At 42.7% G+C, this 23,719-nt stretch overlaps 1 protein-coding gene across 1 annotated transcript in view; it reads right to left on the minus strand.

Moving 5' to 3' along the window:
• Positions 1-380: 380 nt before the first annotated feature.
• LOC115768793 (ecdysone-induced protein 74EF) overlaps positions 381-23,719 on the minus strand; it is a gene marked incomplete at its 3' end in the record, with an annotated part of 28,792 nt that continues 5,453 nt past the window's right edge. Inside the window, exons 2-5 of the mRNA XM_030713488.1 lie at positions 7,358-7,982; positions 6,744-7,321; positions 2,400-2,578; positions 381-488 (exon numbers count right to left, since the gene is read on the minus strand). Coding sequence (XP_030569348.1) covers positions 381-488; positions 2,400-2,578; positions 6,744-7,321; positions 7,358-7,982 — 1,490 coding nt within the window. The remainder of the gene's footprint in view (positions 489-2,399; positions 2,579-6,743; positions 7,322-7,357; positions 7,983-23,719) is intronic.

Raw genomic sequence — 23,719 nt, forward strand, 5'->3', positions numbered from 1 at the left:
TGCACCAACTCAATCTACGTAACTCCTGATCTATCTGGCCTCATTATAGAATGAAAGACCAGCTAGCTTGATAGAGCGACGAACACAAGACTTCTAAGTAGCTACATCTAAATTATTTTTATTTGACTTGAAATGTGGGCTCTCAGATAAAGTTTCTTTATGTCTATCGATGAACTTAACCAAAATCGATAAGTATCATATATAAATATCGACCCACAATTGACACTTCAAAGGGAATACCCTTCATCTTTGGTATAAAAATCCATCTTCAATAAGATGAAAAGCTCAAAAGTTATTTCGAAATACAATTTCCATGTGTGTAGAGCTGGCGATCGTGCACACTCTTCGTTACATATTTCTAGGGTATTTTTGGTACTCACTTGTATTCGGGCCTCGTTTAGCTTTGTCGTGCGCGCCAGCTCTTCGCGACAGTAAATATCCGGGTAATGCGATTTGGCGAATGCAGCTTCCAGTTCAGCTAATTGTTCCTGAAATTAAGCGGATTTTAATTAGGCTAATTTGTTGTTATATAAGCTACACTCACGCAAATACATGCTCTCTCTCGCTCTCTCTCTCTCTGCCTTACTCTTTAATTTTGTTTTTTTGACTTTTTGTTGCTTGTTTATGCTGAATAAGACAGTGGGGGAGGGGGGAGCCGGAGCCAGAACATTTTCTATTCCCATTGCTCACTTTCAGCGTCGAAATGCAAATTGTGTTGCCTACTTTGGGGCATGTCAAAAGTTTCAGAGCTGCCAAGCTGCCGAATTTCCATTAGAAAGCAGTGTTGAAAAGTGACCAGCGAAACAAAAAACGAAAGAAAAAAAATACTAATACTGTGCCTTAAGCTGTCTCAGCTAAACGGGCTGCAAATGGAGCTTAGTTGGCTGTCAAAGCAGTCTATGCAGAGCTGTCGATGGCCTTAAGAGTTATCGAATTATCGACTGCTTGAGCCACACTGAAGCTTAACGAGTTGTATGATCTTTAATTACACAGTTATTTCAAGTGTGACCATAGCTAGGAGCTAGTAAATAGTAATTTTAAAGTGTGACCATAGCTAGAAGCTAGTAACTAGTAACTCTAAAGTGTGACCATAGCTTGGAGTTAGTAACTATGGTCACACTTTAAATCTGATTAACGATTAGATATCTGAGTGCTTCGCTTAAAAATTTGAGCTCTCTTTAAGATTCGCTTCATAAAGCTGATGTTCTACAATTATGAATACAGGCTTTAGCTTTATTTTCATATAATTTTCAAGGAGTTTAATAAATATAAAATTATGAGATTCAAGCGATATATGCATCGATATGAAAATAAGATATGTATTTCAAGTTATATCGATGTTGAAGATAAGAAAAACAGAATACTTCAAGCTTCGATATTTGACTTAGTTGTTTAGCTGTCTCGAAGTCCTTCAACTAAACAAATTTTTAATAAAATGGAAAGGTCGCCAAAAGCCAAATAAATATATAGAATAGGGAAAAAGAATACTAACTTGACAATTTACAAGATTCAATTTAAGCAATGCAAAAGCTGTAGACTTGGGAATATAAGATATATATTCTCTCAAGCTAAGCGCGGCAAGAGTTTACAGTTTATGTCATCGATATATTCTACTATCTGACCGATGACGATATATATCGATGTTGAGATGAACGTTTTTTAAGCATAGCTTTTGAATACCTGCCAGTTCCCTTACAATTGTAAGAAATTCACTCTCGCAGCTATAAACTTCGATTTTGGTATTACAAATAATTATATGCATTATTTATGCGCTCCAAATTTGATACGAATCGAACAATAGAGTCCGACGCGCACGTAATTTGCGCTCTATACGAAATTGTCAACTAGTTTGTGTCTAACATGTCTCTGGTTGGCTTTTATTAGGTTAAGTTAAAGATTTTTATTTAAAAAATTGTTTTTATTATCTTAAATTTCGTGCGGTTCAGCTTTTTTGAAGCAAGTGTTTGATAACAAGGAAAGTTGTTTGAAACGCTTCAGATCGAAAAACGGATTGTTTACAGCACTACAGCGTACGTTTTGCAACACTTGTTTGCACTTTGGACGCGTCTGCTGATTAGATTTCTAATCATGATTAAATATCGCCTCGTTTAGGCTGTAACTAGACGGGGCACAACAACAACCGAGGAAAGATACTTGCTGTTGTTGTTGTTAGCCCGTCGTTAACTTGGAAAATGCCAAAGTTTTAATTACAAGCGTAACCTTCACGAAATCTAATTAAAATTTCTCACTACGTGCAACAGCAAAAGGGAGTTTGGGGCAGGCAGAGAGAGAGAGAAAGGGAGAGAGAGAGAGAGAGCGCAGCAGGGAATACCCCTAATGTATGTAGATGAGCTCCATTATATATATATATACATATGTGTGTATAGCCTGGCACTGACCTGTGTGAATGTGGTTCGATGTCTTCGTCTGGCTGGCGTTGGGCAGGATGCTGTGGTTGGGGTATGCCCGGCATGCTGACTCAGCGAGGAGAGTCCACTTCCGGGCGATGTGATGCCGGCGGAAACCGTTGACAGGCCGCTGTTGGGTTCCGGTTTGAGTTTCTTGAATGCACCTTCGGCTGCAATAAAACATAAAACATTATTATTATCTATAAATAAAAGATTGAAAAAAGACTGCCCGACTGATTGGCGATCAGGAGGCAGAAGTTTTCGACAGAATTCAACTTTCAAGTGGGGTAAAATGGCGAACAAAGTTGTAAGTTTAAGTTTACTGAGCGTCGGATCTGCGAGCGAGAAGTTGTCGGTTCAAATTCAACAAAAATTCTCAATTTTTATGGTTTTTTATTTAATTAACTTTTTGTGATCTAAATGTCTGCGCGCCGCACGAGAAGTCGCCGGTTCAAATACTTTCGAAATCATCATTTTTACGCTTGTTTATGTCGCTAGAAGTCGCTGGTTCAAATCCAACAGAAATGTTTCATTCTTATAGCTAGACGATGCCGTTTCAAATCGAGCTGATGTTTTTTATTTTGATCCCATTTTATTTTATTTGTCCTATAAGCCTGTATGGGAATTACTGTGGCTAGGATCAACAAGCTAGAAGTTGCTGGTTCAAATTTTCCCCCTTTATGCTTGTTTATTTAACTCTATGGGCCTATAACCCTTAGATGTCTGGGCGTTGAACCAGCAAGCGAGAAGTCGCCGGCTCAAATCACGCAAAAATGTTCAAATTTAAGAACTTTTTATTTCTACAACAAAAAAGCGAAAGTAATCAACTTTTTTAAATGAATAATTAAAGTTTTTCTACAAGTTTCCTTTGTCTGTGTGTATTTTACAAAGAATTTAATTGAGCTGGACGCCGCCGGGTAATTTATTTGAAGCGAAAAGTAGGCAACACGAATTTAATGTTTTCTGTTTTCTGGCTGGCGTTTAATATGCGGCAAACGATTATCCTGCCCGCCCGCTTGTTGCATAATTATGCCCCAGCAACAACAACAACAAGGAGCAGGAGCAGGAGGAAGAGGAGGAAAGGGCAAAGGAGGAGCAGGCGAACAACAACAACAAGAATGGCGACCGCAGTGCGGCCACAAGACATCGCGACGACGACGTCTACTTGTCCAGAGTTTTGGGTCACGTCGCCGGGTCGCATGAATATGCAATATGGGATAATTTATGCAAATTTCTGCCACATTAATCGAGCTGGCGTTCGCCGGGTCACCTGCCTGCCACCTGGCTGCCACCTGGCTGCTGCCAAAAGGCGGCAAATTACACGGCCAAAGGTCAAAGCGCAAAGCGCAAGCTAAGCTGGCCGCAAGTAGGGAGCAGTGGGCGGGCATACAGCTTTAGCTACGGCTTGGCAGGAAGTCATCAGAGCCGCTGCCCTCTGAACTCTGACCTCTGACCAGCCTTGGCGCTTAATTGGCGCGCTTAGCTCGTTAACAAAATTTAAACTATGTATACATTTTTGGGGCCGGTTCACACTAATTGAATAACACACAAAAGTGCTCGCTACCCATTTTGCCCCCGCCCACAGGTGGGCGTAAAGGTGCCATTTATTTATGTTAAGCCAGTCTCATTGCCTCCCTCTTCCACTCTCTCTCTCTCGCTCTTATGCTCTCTTGACCTTGCGGCCAGGTCTGGCCAACAAGGTCAAATAGCTAAGCGCGTGTCCTGTTTTGCACATTTCCGTTTTTTGTGCTCTGTTCTCAAAAGCGATCCTCCAAGCATTTAATTAAATAAACTCTATTGTATAACTAGCTCGGGCAAACTGTGCTCAAGTTCAGCTGCAAAAACTCTCGGTTTAAAAGCTTATTGCCTCAATCAATTGAGAATTCTCTATATTGTATATCTATCAATTGCCGTACTCAAGCTTAGTTCTTAGTTCTCTGCAAAGACGCTCGAGTTGCCTTTAAAGGACAATTGCCTTAACCAATTGCGAATTATAAGCGCGTTCTTGTCAGCGTTGCCAGATCAAAGCGGCTCAGTTCGTTTGTAGTTTCTTATACGTTTTCTTGCTAAATATTGAAAATTGATTCATAATATTTGATTCTATACAAATAAGTATATCTAGCTTAAAGCAGTTGAAGATCTCAGGATTGAATATTATTTCGGAACTTTGGATCAAGCGTCAAGAAAGCGTCTTTTCAAAAGTGCTTCGATTTAACTAAAAGTGGAATACCCCTAATCTTTGGAAAATCAGTTCTTTATCCTTTTGGGCCACTGTTTTAAAAGGAACTTCGATTTTGTTCTCCTGCAAAATGTTTTGCGTTTCGGATGTTGTCACAAATGTTAATCAAGTTTACTTAAAGCGATTTAAATAGATCTGTCTGTAAGATTTTTTTCCCCAATTTTTATTCCTGTACAAATCAACATTGTCAGAAAAATCTATATGAAGTTGTTCTATCAAGACTTTTGAAAATAACTACTGAGATCCCGGAGAATATTGAAAAACGTAATTGATTAATTATTTAATTAGTATTAAATAATTAAGAGAATATGCTACTCTTGCAATACTTTCTTTAGCTTCATAGCAGAAACATTTGAAGAACATTTTCGCATTGAACTATTTGCTTAATGCTTTCTCTCTAAGGTTTAATTTAAAGGACTCTTCCAGAATTGGGCAAACTTTTCTGAGCATTCACATTTTAATTATGGCAATTTCCAAATACTTAGAGACTTTTTGAGAGCAGGACATAAAACGTAGTTAGCAAAAGAACTGAGTCTAAATGCCGACATCATCTCCGATCGGTCGATGAGAATTTATTGAAAGTTCTTTTTAAGACAGATAGAAAAGATATAGATAGAAGTCGCCTTCTAGTTTATATAATATATATAAATTCTTGTTAATCAGGTTCATTCATTTGTCTATCAGCTTCTTGACAAACTTGCATTCATTATTTCACATATTGGACTATCACCTACTATATATTCCATATCATATAGTTGCCATTGGAACAATCGCTTGTGTAAGCTTCAGAAAAGTACTTCAAATGAAACATAACTAAACGCAGCGATTGACACATAAATTCGCTTCTAACAAACAGACAAATTCGTATTCAAATCAAAATTCTATAACATCAGGTTCCTAAAGGAAGAATCGCTCCAAAAAGATATGCCATAAGCTATTCAGATCAAAGTTTTTACCATATCCCAACAATGGCATATAAATGGACTTATGATGTTATCATTTAAATAGTCTTAAATTCAGTCTGATTGTTCCTATATGCTATATAACACCATAAACCGATTTATATACCGTGGCTGGGAACATAATGAACACTTTGTTCTAAGTACCTAAAAGAATCGTCTCATAATGTTATATAGGAACAATGGGAACAATTAGTCTGAATTCGTGATTGTTCCTATATACTATATATATATATATATATATATATATATATATTCTATATATATGTATTTATAAAGGAGTCAATTGTGACTCCATATATTATATATATTCCTGATCGGGAAGACGATAAACTTCTCAACCTTGAAATTTGTTCTTAACATTCTCCCATATCAAATGTGGCCTGCTTTTCTTCGATAATTCTTGGCATTTTCATAATATCGATAAATATCGATTTTGAGATATGTTTATTTAAGTTCAACTCGAGCATTATGAGTGCTAAGCAGACCAAAACTGACAAATTTGCTCTCGTTTCGTCTACAAAGACTTGGAATATTGATTGATTTCTGAATATCTTTCGACTATTTGCCCAGGAATTGGCATAATCGGATTTGAATAAGCTATAGCCGCGCGCCTTGGTATATGCACACTTTTTTTGTGCCATATTTAAGCGCCGAAAATTTCAACAAGTTCGGGCTACAAACAATGAAGTTACAGAAGGTTGGATTTTGAATATATTGTCTGGGGGCAAAAGAGTAGAAGAAGCAGAATTGAGGCGTGTCGAGAGTATTTCGAGAAAAGTTTCATTGTATCAACAATATTCATCAAATATTCGCAGGAGCACAAAGCTGGGCTATTTAAAGGATTCATTCGCCTGCTGGCCTGCTGGAAGGATGTGTGTTCCAGGCGCAGCTGAGTTTTATTTTTCTGTACTCTTGTATTCTTGTAATTTGAATGCCTTTTGGGTGTCACAACAATTGCGATAAGCCGATTGAAATGTGCGCCAAAAAGGGCAAGCGCGAGGGTCGGATCGGGTCGGGTCGGGTCGGGTCGGGTCGGGTCAGCAGCAGCAGGCGATAATCCTTGGCCCGGACGCGTGGCCAGAGCGGTGGAGACAATGGGTTAAGAGCTCTGCCCAAAAGGGCTAATGTGCTTACCTGATATGGTGTGATCGGAGAGGCGCGAGGGCGGCGTATGGGCCGGCGTATGATGGTGCGAGGACGAGTCCATGCCGGGCGTGGGCAGGCCCGAATAGAGGGCGCTGAAGTCCTCGGGCGTGCTGCTGCATTTGCGCTGATGGTTGAGCGAGGAGGAGGAGGACTTGTCCAGCGTGGTGATCGGCGAGCGTGTATCCTGCACGGACGTGGCCAAGCTGAGCAGGCGGTTCTCGTGTGCGCCGCCAATGCCCATCAGGCGATTATCCTGGAACGACATGAATTTCGTGTCCTGCGGTACGCCGCCGCCGCCGCCGCCACCGCCGCCGCCGCCGCCTGCATGCTGCATGCTGCTGGCATGATCCTCGAGCAGGCCCTGCTGCAGGCCGAGCAGGCCACCGACCAGATTCGGACGCAGCTCGTCCATGCTCAGCTTGGCCGCCTGGCCGCAAGCGCCGGCCGCCGAAAAGTTCAGCTGCCGGCTAAATATGGCCGGAAATATGTTGAACTGCTGCGAATCGGCGCTCGATTGCGGACTCAGCCCTAGACTGTGCGGCGCCACGTGCGGCAGGGACGCGCCGCTGGCCACAGATGCCGCTGAAACGCCCGATACGGACGCCGATGCGGCGCTGGCAGCGGCCGCAGCTGCTGCGGCGGCGGCGGCGGCGGCTGATGTGCCTATCGTATGACCTGCTCCCGACGAGCCTGGTCCGTTGCCTATTAACAATGTGGGCGTGACCACGCCTACGCCGTTGCTGCTGTTGCTGCTCAACAGCTGCTGCTGCTGCTGCTGTTGTTGCTGTTGTTGCTGCTGTTGTGTTGCCTGCAACTGTTGTTGTTGTTGCTGATGTGGTGTAGCGCCCGCCGGCAGCTGTTGCTGCTGCTGCTGTTGTTGTTGTTGCTGTTGCAACGGCAGCACCGCGTGCAGCTGGTGTGCGTGCGCGGCCGCTAGGGCGTGTGCGTGACTGTGGGCGTGGCTGCTGTTGCTGCCGTTCGCTGGCAACGGTTGCTGCTGTTGCTGCTGCTGCTGCTGCTGTTGCTGCTGTTGCTGCTGGGTGTTGGTGTTGCTGCTGTTGGTGTTGCCGACGACTCCTAGCACTCCAGCAGCGCCGCCGGCACAACTTTGATGTTTGAAATCCAATTTGTGGCCGGCGTAAAAACGCTGCGTATCGATATACGTTTTGAAGAAATCTATTGAATAATCCAACTGGAGGCTGTAACGCGGCGAACGCGCACGTTTCCCTAAATGAAATTTGTTTAATTAAATGCAAATTAAAATGATGCGCTGACCGACGCTCGATTCAATTTGCTTGTTTTTTTTTCTTTTCTTTTTTATTATTATTATTTTTATTATTTTTTAGTGTTTCTCTTGCGTCGTCTTTGCGCCAATTGACTTGAAGGTTAGCTTGCGCTTCGTTCAGTTTGTGAATGACTTTTTGAATTTGGCGCCGCGTGCGCTTGTCTTTAATTGGCCAGCCTGAAGCTAAGCTTCGTTGAGTTGTCGTTGTTGTTGTTGTTGTTGTCGTCGCACTTAACGCAAATAATGCATTTTGTTATTATTGCCGTGCTCTTCGCTCTCTTGAGACAGACACACACACACACACACGCGCGCACACTTTTTGCAAATGGCGACGGCTTTTGGGCACTTGAAAAAAATACAAAATTCTTATTGGATTTGCGTACAATGCACATGCAAAAAATTGAAAGCAGTTGTTGTTATTTATTTTGTTTTATTATTATTGCTGTTGTTGTTGTTGTTGTTGTTATTGTTGTTGTTATTGTTGTTGTGGTTGGATTTGCACAATGCGGCGTCGCGTTTTGTGGCACCGTTATGTCTAAAGCCGTTGCAGCGACTGTTGGTTTTGTTGGTTTGTTGCCGCTGCCAAAGCAAAAAAGCGGCGACGCCGACGGCGACGGCGTGCAAAAATAACGGCACAAAAAAAAAATGATAGAAAACCAAACCAAACGCCACTAAAAAACACAACAACAAGCCAGCGCCCACGCACACATCTAAACAAATGTGTTTTTTATATTATGCTGGCCAAATTGTCGCAACTATTGTGAATTGTTTTGTTGTTGCTGTTGTTGTTGTTGTTGTTGTCGCACGCACAACACGGTATGTATTCACGGCCGATCAAACTTAAAATGATATACAATTTCAGGCAACATACAAAATTATAACGAAATTAAGGATCATGTGCTCAGCACGATGCTGCGCTGCGCTGCGCTGCTCAGCTGCTGCTGCTGCTGCTGTTGCTGTCGCTGTCGCTGTCGCTGCTGCTGCTGCTGCTGCTGCTGGGGGTTGCTCTTGGCTTGTGGGGACAATTGCGGGCTGCGCGCGAACGATTGGTGGTTAGCAGTGCTGTGTGCGTGTGTTTGTGTATGTGTGCGTGTGTGAGACCACGAATCGTTAGTCGTACTAATAATTTGAAAAATAATGAAACTTGCGCTGACGACGTCGTCGTCGTCGCCGCCGCCGCCTGGTCTGGCAACGCTGCGCGCGTGTCGAGTGCGACAGCATGCGCCATTTTGTGCTAGCGTCGTTTGAAGCGCGCGCGCGCTCGCTCGCACGCACGCGTCGGCTGCTGCTGTTGCTGCTGTCTCGCTTTAACTTGCTTGGTTAATTTCGTTAGTTGTTGCCCAGACGTGGACGTTGACGTCGGCGGCGGCGGCGGCGTCAGCGGTGCCCTGCGTGAGTCTTCGTGTGTGTGTGTGTGTGTGTGTGTGTGTGTGTGTGTGCGCGTCCGAGCAGCTGTCCATATGTATGCCATGTTTCTGTTGATCCAATAAGGCTCGTCGCTGTTGTTGCTGTTGTTGTTGCTGTTGCTCGCTCGCTCGCACACACGCAACAAAATGAAACAACATTTATTCTATTAGACTGGCAAGTTTTCTTTTGCCTGCTCCAACTTGAGCCGTCCACACACACACACACACACATATACACACACACTAACACATGTCTGACACACTTCCTTGGGAAATTGCATTTGGCCGCAACAACGGCAACTGTGGCTAATTTGTCGCTGTTGCCAACTTGCGGCGCAGTGAAAGTGCGCAAATTAATTGCAGCAACAGCAAAATAAAACAACGCCACGCACAGTTTGACACAGTTTAACAGGCGGCAGTGCATGTCAAACTGTCAGCAACGATCAGCAGCAAGCCAGCTTGCGAGCGAGCTAGAGCGAGAGCGAGATAGCCTGCTGCCTGCTCATTAAGTTGCTGTAAAAAACTGTCATCATTCCAATTGGAATCTTATGCAGACACACACGCACACACATACACACAGGCCATACCCTGTTCGCACACAGCAAAATTCATAGCGAAATTCATGTGGCACGGCAAATGTGTTGTGCCCGCTGCCAGCGACGCGCATCAAATGAAAATGTTGCCCCAGCAAAGCCAGCAGCAATGGCGACAGCAAATTGCAGTGCGCGCACTATGGTTGTCTCGCTCTGGCTGGCGCGCGCGCGTAGCCAGTGCACACGCGCTGACCAATCAGCGCGTAGCTGCCGCAGCAAAATGGAGTTGAGCATGTCTGTGGCCGTTGTTGGTGTTATTGCTGCTGCTGCTGCTGCTGCTGCCGCTGCGCTGCCAGCGCAATGAATTAGTGTTCGTTAAATGTGGCAGCCTGGCGTTGACGTTGTCGCTGGCATCGGCAACGTCGACGTCGTCGGCATCGGCGCTGGCGCTGTTGCCGCATTTCTTTGGCAGTTTCTTTTGGGGCGGCATTGGGCGCTGCAGTTGCGCGCCGCTTTCTCTGGAATCCTTAAAACAATACTTTTGAACCGAAGGCCCCAAAATGCTGCGCCAAACTGACTTTGGCCAGCGTCGCCAGCGTTGTCGCTCGTTTCGTGCCGTTTAGCTGCTCAGCCTGCAGCCACCTCCAGCCCCCCTCCACCCACTCCAGCCGTGCTCGTCCTCCTCGTCCTTGCGCCCATTCGCATTCCCGTTCGCCTTGTCCGCCTTGTGTGGGCGCGTCTGTCCGGCTTTTGCTTTGAAGCTGCCTCAGCTATTATTTTTTTTTTTTCCATTTCTATTTTCTCTTTTTTTTCTCATTTGTTTGTTCTTTATTGTGTTGCTTTTTTTTCTCGTTTATTTTTCATCTTATTGCTTTTCCAGCATTGGGGTTCTGCCTTGCTCGAAATGATTTCATCTACTTGCTTTACACACACACACACACACACACACACACGCACACGCACACATATGCTTGCATATGGCTTAAAGGCTGCGGCTTTACCGTTAGGCCAAATGTCAGCCTCGTCCTGTTGGTCACTGGGTTCCATATTGGCCGCTTAAATTGCAGCAAAATTGCCGTTTTCTTCCCTAGCGATGACACTTGGCAAGCACATTTATCGATAGCACAGCTTGTTATCGAGTCTGTCTATCGTTTTCGAGCACCGCTTGCATCGCGAGCTCTTAACCAACACTCAGTAAACATTTTGTTTAAACTAATTCAAAGCATTTTCATTTGGGTTTCAAGCCACAAATCAAATGTTAACTTTGTTGTTTTTTTTTTACCATGAATCGAATTGAGTTTATCGAAGCGTACGATATACAAAATATTATTTTGTATAATCAAACTTCATACTTTAAATTTGATGAGTTCTTTATATCCTTGTAGAGCGTTAAAATGTTGTCAAAAAATGTGTAACGCATAAAAAGAGACATCTCCTTTTTTTCCTTTTCTCGGAATTTGTCTTAAATTGTTGATAGCTCACCTCAAATCGATAAGAATCGATATTAACATGCGCTCCTCTGATCCTATCGCGGAGTTATAAGCACTTTGAATGCCAAATCTGGGATGTGGAACATATTGGAGCATAAACAGTTGCAGAAGTCTTCACTTATTGGATACTCTGCCCCATCTTTTCGAAATTTAGGGTATCTTCTAGTTGGACACTCCCGACTAGAGCACTTTTACATGTTTTATTATAATGCTGATTCGCTTTGAGCTTGGGTTTGTCTGTATTTTTGCATAAGATTTGGTTCAATATTACCCGCAAGTGGTATAAATTGATATCATATCTTGTAGTCAAGCCCAATCTGAGATGAGTATGTTTGAGTATAAGTGTGAACAAGTGCGAGTACTATGAGTCACCAAGCCAATAAGTGTTCAAGTACTTGTAAGTAGTTATTTTTATAAAACCATTTGCGAATGGAGTTTGCATTTAATGAGTATGCATGAGTATAAGTGCGTATGTGCTAGAGCATGTTTGAATACTTTGAATAGTAGAGCCAAATGAAATACTACTCGAATCATAATGAGGTTTTTAAGCTCGGTAATTAAAGTTAGCAATATTTAACTCAAATATCCCAAATTGTATCTATCGTCCTTCCTTCTACTTTCTACTCTTCTTACACTTAACTCTTCCTTAGATCCTGCAGCTGACTAAATTATACTTCTCCTCAATATTTCCCATTTTCGACAGTTCCTTCAATTTCTGTAGTATTCAATTCGTCTCTGGTTCACAAAACAAAAAAAACATATCTAAATATATTCTCTTTCATATTTGTCCAATTGGGTTTTACATTAATTGTTTTAATCCTGGCAAAAAGTCAAAAATTCGTCTCGAAAAGTTTCGCCTTGTGCACTTTAAGTTCTTTTCAGCTGCATAGAAATTATTGCAAACGAATTGGCTTTAAAGCTGTTTTAAGTGCATTGCACACACACACACACACACACACACGCACACACACAGCATTACCAATTCCAATTCGAATTCCAATCCGAATCCGAATCCTCAATATGGTGCATGGCTTGCATCATCCACAGAGCGACATCAAAAGGCCGCAATAACCTGTTTTCCACACACACACACACACACGCATACAAATGCACACTCACATGTTTACGTAGCTTGCACACCCACACACACACACACACACACACACTCGCACAGTTGGATTCGTTGTCAGAAAACAAGCAGTTGGGCTTTTAAGCATCCATTTAGGATACTAATTTGTGTATCATTACAAATTGTATCTGCACGCACACACACACACACACACACACACACATGCACACACACACATGCACACACACTCCTAGCCTGCCCCCCCTCCTCTTTTCACTCCCTTTTCAAGTTACAGTTAACCATTTTGTCGAGTTCCCATTGCAAACGCCCATCTCTTTGCCTCCCCCCCCCCCCCCTCCACCCACCGCAACGCTCTTCTTGCCCCACACAATGCCAAAGCAAAATGGCAGCCATTGCAAAAGCGTTGCCCCCTCCCCCGCCCCCCCTTCCGCTATACTCTTTACCCTCCTGCTCAGCGAGAGCATTTTTGTTTCCGTTTCATTCCATTGAGCTGCGTTTCATTCAGTTCCGTTTCGCTTTGGGCCTTGTCCTTGTTGTGCACCACAAAATGCAATAGCCCAAAAAAAAGGAAAGAAAGAAAGAAGATGAAAAACAACAATTATAACAGCAATTACATGTGGTTGTTCTTGTTGTTGTTTTTCTCGTTTGCTGCTGATGACGATGATCATAACATCAATTAGGGCTTCCTTCTATCTAGTCGGCCAAGGGCTTTGGCTAGGCAAAAAGCCCAAAATGCTTCGCAAAACAAAATAAAAACCAAAACCCCAAAATGACAACCAAACGAATGGACAACAACAACAGGAACAACAACAGGAACAGGAACGAGGAAACAGAGTTTGCTTCTTGGTTAGTTAGCTGGTTGCTTGGCTTGGGTACATCTTCGGCTCATCATTTCTAGAAGGCCAAAAAAAAAAAAACGAACAAGAGTAGCTCTGGACAGCGACTGCACGACTCGAAGATACCCTAACACCAGTTGAATCAGCTTCTGCTTCGCTTTGCCCCATTGAGCTTTGGCTGAAGTTCGGTGCCTAAAGTCCGATCTTTATGCAATTTTCTGGGCACAGAGGCTCCAATTTGGCCAAGTTTGGTATATATAGCACTTATCCTCGAGTTATGCCCAAGAAACCATGTCTCGAAATCGATATTTATCGATTGGAAGGACTTAAGACTGAGTCTTTCACATGATACAGGAGAATTGACAAATATTGCACAATTTCAAATCACTTGCCTTTATCTTCGCGATAGTTTTAGCAATTTTCTGTTTTCTGAGCGAAGCGCGAAGAAATATATATTGTTATCCAGGCTAGATATACTCCAAAAGCAAACACGGTTAATCGATATTTATCGGTTCTGAGAAAATTGTATCGCTTCATTCAAAAGGAAAATGCTATAAAAATGAGTACCTTTCACTTTTCAAGTCCTTAGCTATTATTACAAATGAATATCTATCTGTTCTATCTATCTTGTCGCTCTACGTTCAAGAATTTGAATACTTTTCCTCATCTGTCGCATACGTATGAATATGAGTGCATGTGAGTACATGTGAGTATATAATATGAGTGAGCTTTCTATTACTCATATCTTTACACTTTAATTTATTCTGAAAATGCTTGTATTAAAATAAGTTTCAGCCTATGTATTTGAGTACGAATATGCGTAGTTTGAGTAGCTGCATGAAATATGCGAATACTTTCAAGTATTTTTAAGAACTATTCAACTGAAAATGCATTTATCAGTATGAGTTAGTTAGAGTATGAGTATGTATGAGTAAAGGTGTGCATACGTACGAGTACCATTAATAACTAAGCCAAGAAATACGCGAGTTCTTTCTGTTATGAGTATGTTCGAGTATAAGTGTGAGCAGCGCGAGTACTATGGGTAACTTAGCCAATAAATACTCAAGTACTTGTGACTTGCTGTTTTTATATAAAACTATTTACGAATGGAGCTTGCATTTAATGAGTATGAGTGCGTATGTGCTAGAGCATATTTGAATACTTTCAATAGTAGAGCCAATTGAAATACTACTCGAATGCTTGTGACACTTTTTTTTTGTACTCATTTCAATACTCGTAAAATTCTTACGCATTTCACAGGGTAGCTGCTAGCGGAGCATACTCAACTATTTGTTGTGGGGCTTACTCAGTTGCACTTGCAAAAAAATAGAGCACACACACACACACACACACAAGTACACATATGAAGCTGAGTGCTTTGCACTCGACGGACAGCCTACTCACACTCACGCTCTCTCTCCCCTCTCTCACTCTCTCCCCTCTCTCACTCTCTCCCCACTCGCTCCTCCCCCCCCCCCCCCCCCCCCCCCCCCCCCCCCCCGCGCTACAAAGTTGGCACGCAAGAAAGCAAAATGTATCCCATTGATGTGGCTTTTTAACTTTTCATTATTTACCGCTAAAAGCATCTTTTAAAAAATTTCAAATAGCTGCCGCACAGCAACAACAACAACAACGACGAATAAAAAGTGCACACAGCAACAACAACATGAAGGAGAGAAAAAATAACGGCAAAGAAATGCGTGGGAAGAAGAAGACGAAATGCGAGAGTAGACAACAAAAATGGTTGGCTGCTTCGCAAAGTGCCAGAGCCCGCCCCCCGCCACCCGCCCCCCAACGAGCCCGCCCACTCGCATGCCTGCCACCATTTTGCCAGCGCTTTGATATTCGCAGCCCCCCACCCCCTCCCCCACCCCCTCCCCGCTCTCCGCACCAGGACCCAGCCATTTGCTAGCTTTGTCGTCCTTCAACTCATTTAGCTGATGCTGCTCTCTGTTTTATTTTTGTTCGTCTCATTTTTTGCTCTTCTACTTTATTCTGCCTCCCCCCCTCCTTTCACCCCCCCTCTGCACACACCCCTCACGTTTACACTTGCCGTACAGTTTTTTTTTTTTTTGTTTTTGCCAGCTCTTTCGCATTTTTACTTTGATTGCAAAACGCACTTTTATTCTCCATGCTGCGCTTAAACGCTTTTAAAGGCATTTTCTTCCTCTTACGCTTGCTCTTGCCTTTGCTGCCCCCCCTGTCCCTCCCCCCCTTCTCCACCGCTTCTGTCTATCTGCTTGCCTTGCAGCCCTCTCGCTTTATTTCTGCCCTCCTGCCTGTCCTTCTGCCTGTCCTCGTCGTCCTCGTCATCGTCTAATTTAGCCTATTAGCTAGTAGATGCTTTTACACACACACACACACACACACACACACACACTCGCGCGCGCACACACACACACACACACACTCGCACACACACACACAGGGCTTTATTATGTAGAAACCTTGGCTAGCTTAAAGCTTTCGCTGCAATGTCTTACTTAAGATTCTTCCATTGAATTCGCCGAATGGAACACATGGAAAATTCTGGATGAACTATGGATATTATTTATAACAGGAACTGCTTGAGATATACTGATGATACTGATGATGATGTTCTACATATTCCGGATATTAAAGCTTTAAAGAAACTTGATTTAAAGCTTAGAAATTTCTTAAGCTGTGAGCCTAAAATATGTACACTTCCCGGAATTTCGAGTAGTTTAACGCTTTAATATTCCAAATACTTAATCGAAAAAATCGTTCTAAGTCTATCTATCTATGAAAAGTCTCGAGTCTCTGTCTTACAGCTTAACAGTTTATAAATTTTGATCAAAAGTAAAAAAGTAAAACTTAGTCGGAAAGATTTCCGAGAAAATGGAATTCCAGTTCGAATTGGATCAAGCTCTTTGTGAATATTTATGAATAGAGAACAAGTTAAAGTCATCGGACATTCACTTTTCGTGTTCGATGTTTGAACTTGGATTGTTTTTATATACACAAATCTGTTCATTCCTCGACACTAGAAGTTTGCGTCTATATACTGCCAATATATATACATATATGTTAACCGATCTGGAGAGTTGCCAGATTCTCAGGCATCTGAGAGACAGAAGGAAGCTGCAGGGAAAGCTAGAAAAAAAACGGTTTGAACCAGCACGCTGGTTCGCTTATCCAATTTGAAGACCTTAAGTTGAGTATATCGGGAATATGTGAGCACGGTTCAGTTAAGATTCGATCCGAACCGGTTCGGCTTAGACCCGGCTGGGTTGCTTTCCATTTAGATCATGAAAGACTGAAAGACTTAACAGAATTTCTTAAAGCCAATAATATATATTCTTACAATATCTGAAATATACTTAGTATTCAATTGGCCAGGCATAGAATCCGTGAACTAAGTTTTTCGAGTGCAACAATTCCAATATTTTCCGAACTTGGTTAACTCTCAAGAGGCGAGATTTCGTTTGAGTGCACTTTCGCATTCACTTAAAATGTATTCATTCGAGATCTGGACTATTTTAAGGAGCGGTATCAACGAGTACTCCAAAGTTTCAAGTCCATGGCATTAACAATGGGGCCAATTTCTCTGAGCGAGCAATGAAGTAATATTTGTTCGACCTGATATAACAAATAAGACTTTTTTGGTCGTTAGCAGGAATTGTCCATCATTTCAAGTAATTGTGCAATTTAGTTATGGCATAAATCGGAATATTTTCCATATGGGATTTACCAATTATTAACTGGGCATTCCCTCTGAGCGAGCAGAGAAGTATTATTTGCGTGAATCTGATATCAAATAAGACTTTTTTGGTTCGCTATGAGGTATTGTTCATATATAAACACGTCTGTCTATATACTACTCATATGAAACTGTTTGGCCAGACTGATTGATGATTGATTGAGTGACTGATGTGAGTGTTTGATTGAACGAATGACTGTAATACTGAGTGATTGATTAAGTGACTAATTGATCGACTGACTGATTGGTTGACTGACTGATTGACTGACTGACCGACCGATGACTGACTGGTTGATTGACCGTCTGACAAGCAGACTAGCTAATTGACTGCATGGCCAACCAACTGACTAAATAACTGATTGATTGACTTATTTATTGATTGACTGAATGCCTGGCAGTTTAATTGACTGCCTCACTCATTGTCTAGCTGATAAACAGACTGATTGACCACCTGCCTGACTGATTGACTGAATGATGAAGGGTTTGATTGACTGCTAACTGACTGACTGGAATTTTCTGATTGATTGATTGACTGACTAACTGACTGCCCGACTGTTTGATTGACTGCCTTATTTGAAGGCCTGCTTTATTGCTGACTACCTGTTTGATTAAGCAACTAATCGATTGACTGATTGATTGACTGATTGACTGACTGGCTAACTAGATGGCTGGCTGACTCACTTACTGACTAATCGAATGACTGGCTGAATGACAGGGTTAACGGCTTGACTGACTTATTGATTGTATGACTGACTGATTCACTATCTGACTATTTGACTGACTGACTCATTGACGACTGACTGATTGACTGAATAACTGTATGGTTGATTGATTGACTACTGATTGGTTGGCTGACTGGCTAACTGACTGATTGACTGTTCAATTGGCTGTTGGCCTGATTGACTGACTAACTGGCTGGCTGATTAATTGACTGTCTGATTGACTGATCGACAGTTATTTCAGGTAATGTAAATGCGCACTAAAATGGGATTCGAACTTCCACCCACAAGTGTGGAAAATTGATGGAAAACGAATATAACAAAATTTGAATTTATTTTCAAAGGGCTCAAACTCATTTTGAAATGAGTTTTCCGGTTGCGAAATGGTGCTTCAAGCTAGAAGGAATAAACCTTGATTTAAAAAAAGCGCCTGGCCCGTGCAAAGCCGGGTGACAATACACGTACAGCATATCAATATGGGCAGTATGTGACGTTTCCCACTTGATAAAAAAAAAAACAAACGAAGTTGTAAAGCTGCGACGTTTAAATGATTTAAATCTTTCGATTTAATTAGCATCATTTTAAAAAATTCAATTTCATTTTGCATTTTGCTAGATTATTACAATACACACAGACAGACGGCACAGGGGTAGAGTGTGGCAGAGAGTGAGAGAGAGCGAGAGAGAGAGAGAGAGAGAGGGGGCAGGCAGCGACTGTTTGTGCGTAAAAAGGCGTTTCGCTTAATGGCGTAAAAGGAGGGAAGTCGGGAACATGTTGGGCTGCTAACTTTACCTGTGAACCGCACTCGAATAGTTGACAGAACCCCCCCCCCCCCCCCTCCCCCACTCCCTGCCTCCCTCCCTTCAAGCAGCCCCTTGCCATTGCGACCCATGAGCCGGTCATGCCCATTAATTTTTCAATCAAACAATTTGCGCAAGCGGCGCAAAGCCGAAGCTCCAGCTGGGCGCCAAGGAGCAGGTCGGACACGAGGCGACAGCGACAGCGACAGCGACAGAAATGCCGCCAGCAGCAACAACTACAACAACAACAACTACAAGGGCTACAACAACGCCGCGACGTTTCATCCTGGACGCTCAACTAAAATCAAGTGCATGTCCCTTGATGCTGAGGATACACTCGAAACTCAGCAGCAAAAAAAAATAAAACCAGCGAAACGAAAAGCAACAACAAAAAACAAAAAAAAAATGGGAAAAATGTCGCCCTGCTGTTTCCGGAAAAGTGCTCGGGGCGCACATATGTCAACTTTTTGCACTGACTGTCGCCCGACCGCCCGCCCTCTGCCTGTGCCGTTTGCTATATATACCCTGTATTCCAGTGAGAAAAGGGTGTGCCCTTAAACATACATTAACTATATACAATTCTGATCAGGTTTTGGCAGATTCCACTGTCAAAGTTTCAAGAGCGTCGAACCATTAAACGAGAAGTTGCTGGCTCAAATCTAAAAGTAATTCACAATTTTTCATGTTAGCTTATACTTTCAGGCATTTATCTACGATAGATAAGATTAAGAACAGGTTTTGGAAGTTTTAATAGCCAAAGTTTCTTCCTGCTTTAGCTGATTCGCTGGTTCAAACCCGAAACCGAAAAAATGTCCACTTTTACATTATTTTGCTTCGTTTCTTGTTGTTCATTAAGAAAAAGCATTAAATCATAGACATTGGCATTTCGCTAGGACCTCCATTTCGAATGTAACTCATTAGTTCCGCGCGACGCCGGGTAATCGATAAATATTTATCGTAAAGCTCTGATTTCTTGGCACATCTTGAAAAATATTATTATTTATTGGATGCGTGCAACGCCTGGTAATTGTTGCAAGCTAACATTACACGCAGCACAAGCATATACTTATTCATTCGATTGCTCCCTCTATTTATCGATAAATATCGATCTCTTAACTCTGCTTTTTCTTCTTGTTGGCATATCTTGGGCAATAGTATTCATTAGAGCCGCACAAGACCGGTCAATTTCGTCAAGTTAATATTGTACGCAATTCAAGCTTATACTTTTCGATTCGATAACTATGCTATTTATCGATAAATATCGATATGCCATCTTTTCACAAGAGTTACTCTGCGAAAATATACTGCAAAAATGTCAAGTACAGAGTATCTGATAGTCGGGCAGCAGCTGACTAGACCATACTTTCTAGTTGTTGCACACGCACTATGTGTGTGCGTGTGTGCGTGTGTGTGTGTGTGTGTGCGTGTGTTCGACAACTTTAGCCGAGAAGTTTTGGCAGCAGGAACCGGGCAGAGCGCGCTTGAAGAGCGGCACAACTTGAAATTGGAAACTTTTGAATGTCCCTCTTATCAAAATCGTATAATTTGAATGTAATTTGCAACTGCAAAAAGGGCGGGGGGGTGCTGGAAGGTGGAAGGAGAATGGGGGTGGGGTGGGTTGGAGGGTGGCAGGCAGGCTGACATAGGCTAGAGACGCGCCCCAAACCCGGAAACTGAGACCAATCGCAAGCTCAATGCCAGCCCAAGGGTTGCCAGAGTTCAATACGAACGTATGAGGGGGGCGTTGGTGGGGGCGGGATAGGGATAGGGGAGAGAGCTGGAGCTGGAGCTGGGGCTGGGGCTGTTTGCAGCAATGCGGTAAAGTCAATGAGACGACGACAGGTTGTTAAATGTTTAATGCGCTCGCCTGCCAAATACCAAAGACAAAGGCTTTTAAGCGTATGCTAATGCTAATAAGAAAACCCCTCCCAAACCCAGCCCCCCACCCCCCCTACACCCACCATTTGTTGGCGGGAGTGGTTGGGGAGGAGGGGAGGGGGGGCGAGCATAGATAATGAAATTAACAAATCGTAGCATAAATCTTGCACACACCAAAATTTGAGTGGAAATCAACGAGGTTGATGATTTAACAAAGTCGGAAATGCCCGACTAGAGTTATACCCTGTACCAACTTCCGATGGATATGGCAACAAGATGAAAGATATTTGATATATCATATGTTACTCAAGTAGCTAAAAGTCAAGTTTCGGTGACTCTAGCTCAAAAAACGGGATATCTATATCGATTTTTATCGATTGAAATGGGGCAAGTTATCGATAACAAACTCATACTGCGCAGACAGAAGGCGGACCTAGGTTTCAAATTGCAAGGCTCTAGCTCTTAAAGGTTCTGAGATCGACAAAAGAACAGACAGACGGACGAACAGACAGACGGACGGACGGACGGAGAGGCGGATGGACAGACTGACGGATAGACAGACGGATAGACAGACGGATAGACAGACGGATGGATGGATAGACGGAGGGAGGTATAGATGGTTGGAGGGAGGTATGGATGGATGGACGGATGGATAGACCAAAGGACGGATGGAAGGAATACACGGAAACACGGACGGACAAACGTACGGAAAGACGGCTATGACTAGACTCGGCCACTCGGCCACCATTGATCCTGATCAAGAATATATATACGCTATAAGCACGGAGAAGCCTCCTTCTGCCTGAGAAAGCATCTGAAATTGTTAGAAGAATATGTAACTATATGCTAAACTTTCAAAGAGATTGGAATAATATAAGAATTATAAGAAATTTTATATATTCTATATCATATATCCTATATATTATATGTAAATGTACTCATCTAATAGAAATGTTAGTCAGTCTAAATATCCTTTTAGTTCTCTAAAAACTTAATTGTTTACCTGTTTAAACTAAGTAAAGCTCAGTTCGGAAATAATTGGACTTTATATAGGTACTTCACATTTGAAATATGTCAAGAACTCTTCAAAGAAAAAGAAATAAATGATAAAAGATTCTCTATAGAACACAATGTCAAATCTGAGCAGATATTAGAAAGGAAACAAAGCCGAATTGAAATATTTCGGGTTTTGTCACATGAAAGTAGCTGAGTTTGTCATGCATGCTTTCATGCATGAGCTGTAAGTGAATTTCGCTAATCAATTAATTTGCAGCAAATGCGCTTTGAGCGTCAAAAGTCTGCCGCAAAATGCAGTCTCACGGATTAGCCAACATGCTTAGCCCTGGCTAAAGCTCTTCGCCCGATAAAGGACGTGGCGGGGCGGGGTTGAGAGCAGCAACAGCAGCAACAACAACAACAACAACAAATAGCGATGATGACAACAATTTAAAATCCATCAAGAGCACAAAAAGGCCTCATTAAGTCAAGAGGGTGACAAAGCAAATGGTCGGGGCGTGTTGCATGCCGTATGTGCCAAACCCGACTCGACCCGTTGCCCGACCCGTTGCCCGACCCAAACCCAAACCGAACCCAACCACCGAAACCTGCACTAGATTCCCCCCCTTGGTCGCACAAAATGTGCGCATAAGACACAATAGTAATTATTGCCTAAATAATTGCAAATGATGAAGCAGAGCTCTTGTTGCTGGTGGCTGGTTTGGCTGGTTCAACTTCTGGTGGTGGCTCGCATGGTGGTCCATTTGCTGTTGCTGGCTGTCAACATTTGTCCAGCGGCGCTAGGCACAAGTGCACTACAATTGAGAAATGTTTCAGCAGGTCTTCAAGTTGCTGCGCAGCACATGAAGCCGAACTGGGCATGCCCTGCGATTGACATGAACTTTAACTGCCAGTTAACAAGTCCAAAAATCCAAGCGTTTTCTAACTATGCTTAAATAACAATAATTAAAATAAATAAACGTCAAATTTGTTATTACACAAGCGTGTTTTAGGCACACGCTTAGCCTGCATGTGCGTATGAGAAGCGCAAAGAGAGGCGCCAATATCATTTTGTACATTGAACGGTAGCTATCGCATGTATTTGATAATCCTAGCAAAAAAAGTCAAATTTGTTGTTATACAAGCGTGTTTTAGGCGCACGCATGTGCTTATGAGAAGCGCAAAGAGAGGCGCCAATATCATATTGTACATTGAACGGTAGCTATCGGATGTATTTGATAATCCTAGCAACCGTCTTTGTGCAAAACGATGTGGCACACATTCAACATAATCTTTGTTATTAACAAATACGTAAATGGCAGTGAAAAGTGAGTCAAAGTTTAGTGTATGTTGCATGTTAAACTTAAGAACCGTAGCTCGAGTAGATTCCGCGCTTGTATAGTTTGTCGGGCGAATACTTAGAGCGGATCGTTCGAATATGAGACACAGCCATTAGCTTTGTGTAATACGAGCATTCAAAATTAATCCAAATGCGCATATGCTCAATTCGGAACTATTTTTGTGGCTCTGACAAAGACGCAGCTCGTCATTCCGAGTGACTGTCAACACCTCGGGGTGTCGCGCTAAAGCGCACAGTTGTTGCACGCCCAAAGAGAGAGACGGGGAGACACAGGGTGAAAGAGAGATAGAGAGAGAGGGAGAGAGCTGATGGACAACTGCGTCAAGCCAGAGCTCGAAAACAACTGAAATTTCAAATGTTTTGCCTAGAAGGGGACCCGCCCCTCTGGCCCACGCCTCCCTGGCCATGTGTCGATGGGTTTTGTAATTCGAGCAGGCGTTCGAACTGGGCTCTGGGGTCTGCTGTCAACTGAAAATTGAAATGGAAAAGCAAAAAAGCAACAAAAAAAAAAGAAAGCAAAATTGTAACAACAAATGAGGATCAAATGAATTGTTGAATTATGCCACAAAAAATGTTGAAATCAATTTGTGCATGTGTTCCACTCCTCGATCTTGATGACCTCGTCTTTGGCATGGGCATTTTATCATATACGGAAATAATTTAATTCACTTTTGATTATTTGCTTAGTTGAAACAGACAACGAATTGGCCAGAACACAAGAGCTGGCCAGATTTCTCTATATATATCTCTTATCTCTATAAATACCTTAACTCTTGTGATGACGGCGTATTCCGGCAATTCCATCCGCAAGTGTGGAAAAATCGCAAAAACGTATGTTTGCAACTTCATC

Source organism: Drosophila novamexicana, unplaced genomic scaffold (genome assembly GCF_003285875.2).
Source record: "Drosophila novamexicana strain 15010-1031.04,08,12 unplaced genomic scaffold, DnovRS2.1 tig00002012-arrow-arrow-pilon, whole genome shotgun sequence".
Classification (NCBI taxonomy): domain Eukaryota; kingdom Metazoa; phylum Arthropoda; class Insecta; order Diptera; family Drosophilidae; genus Drosophila; species Drosophila novamexicana.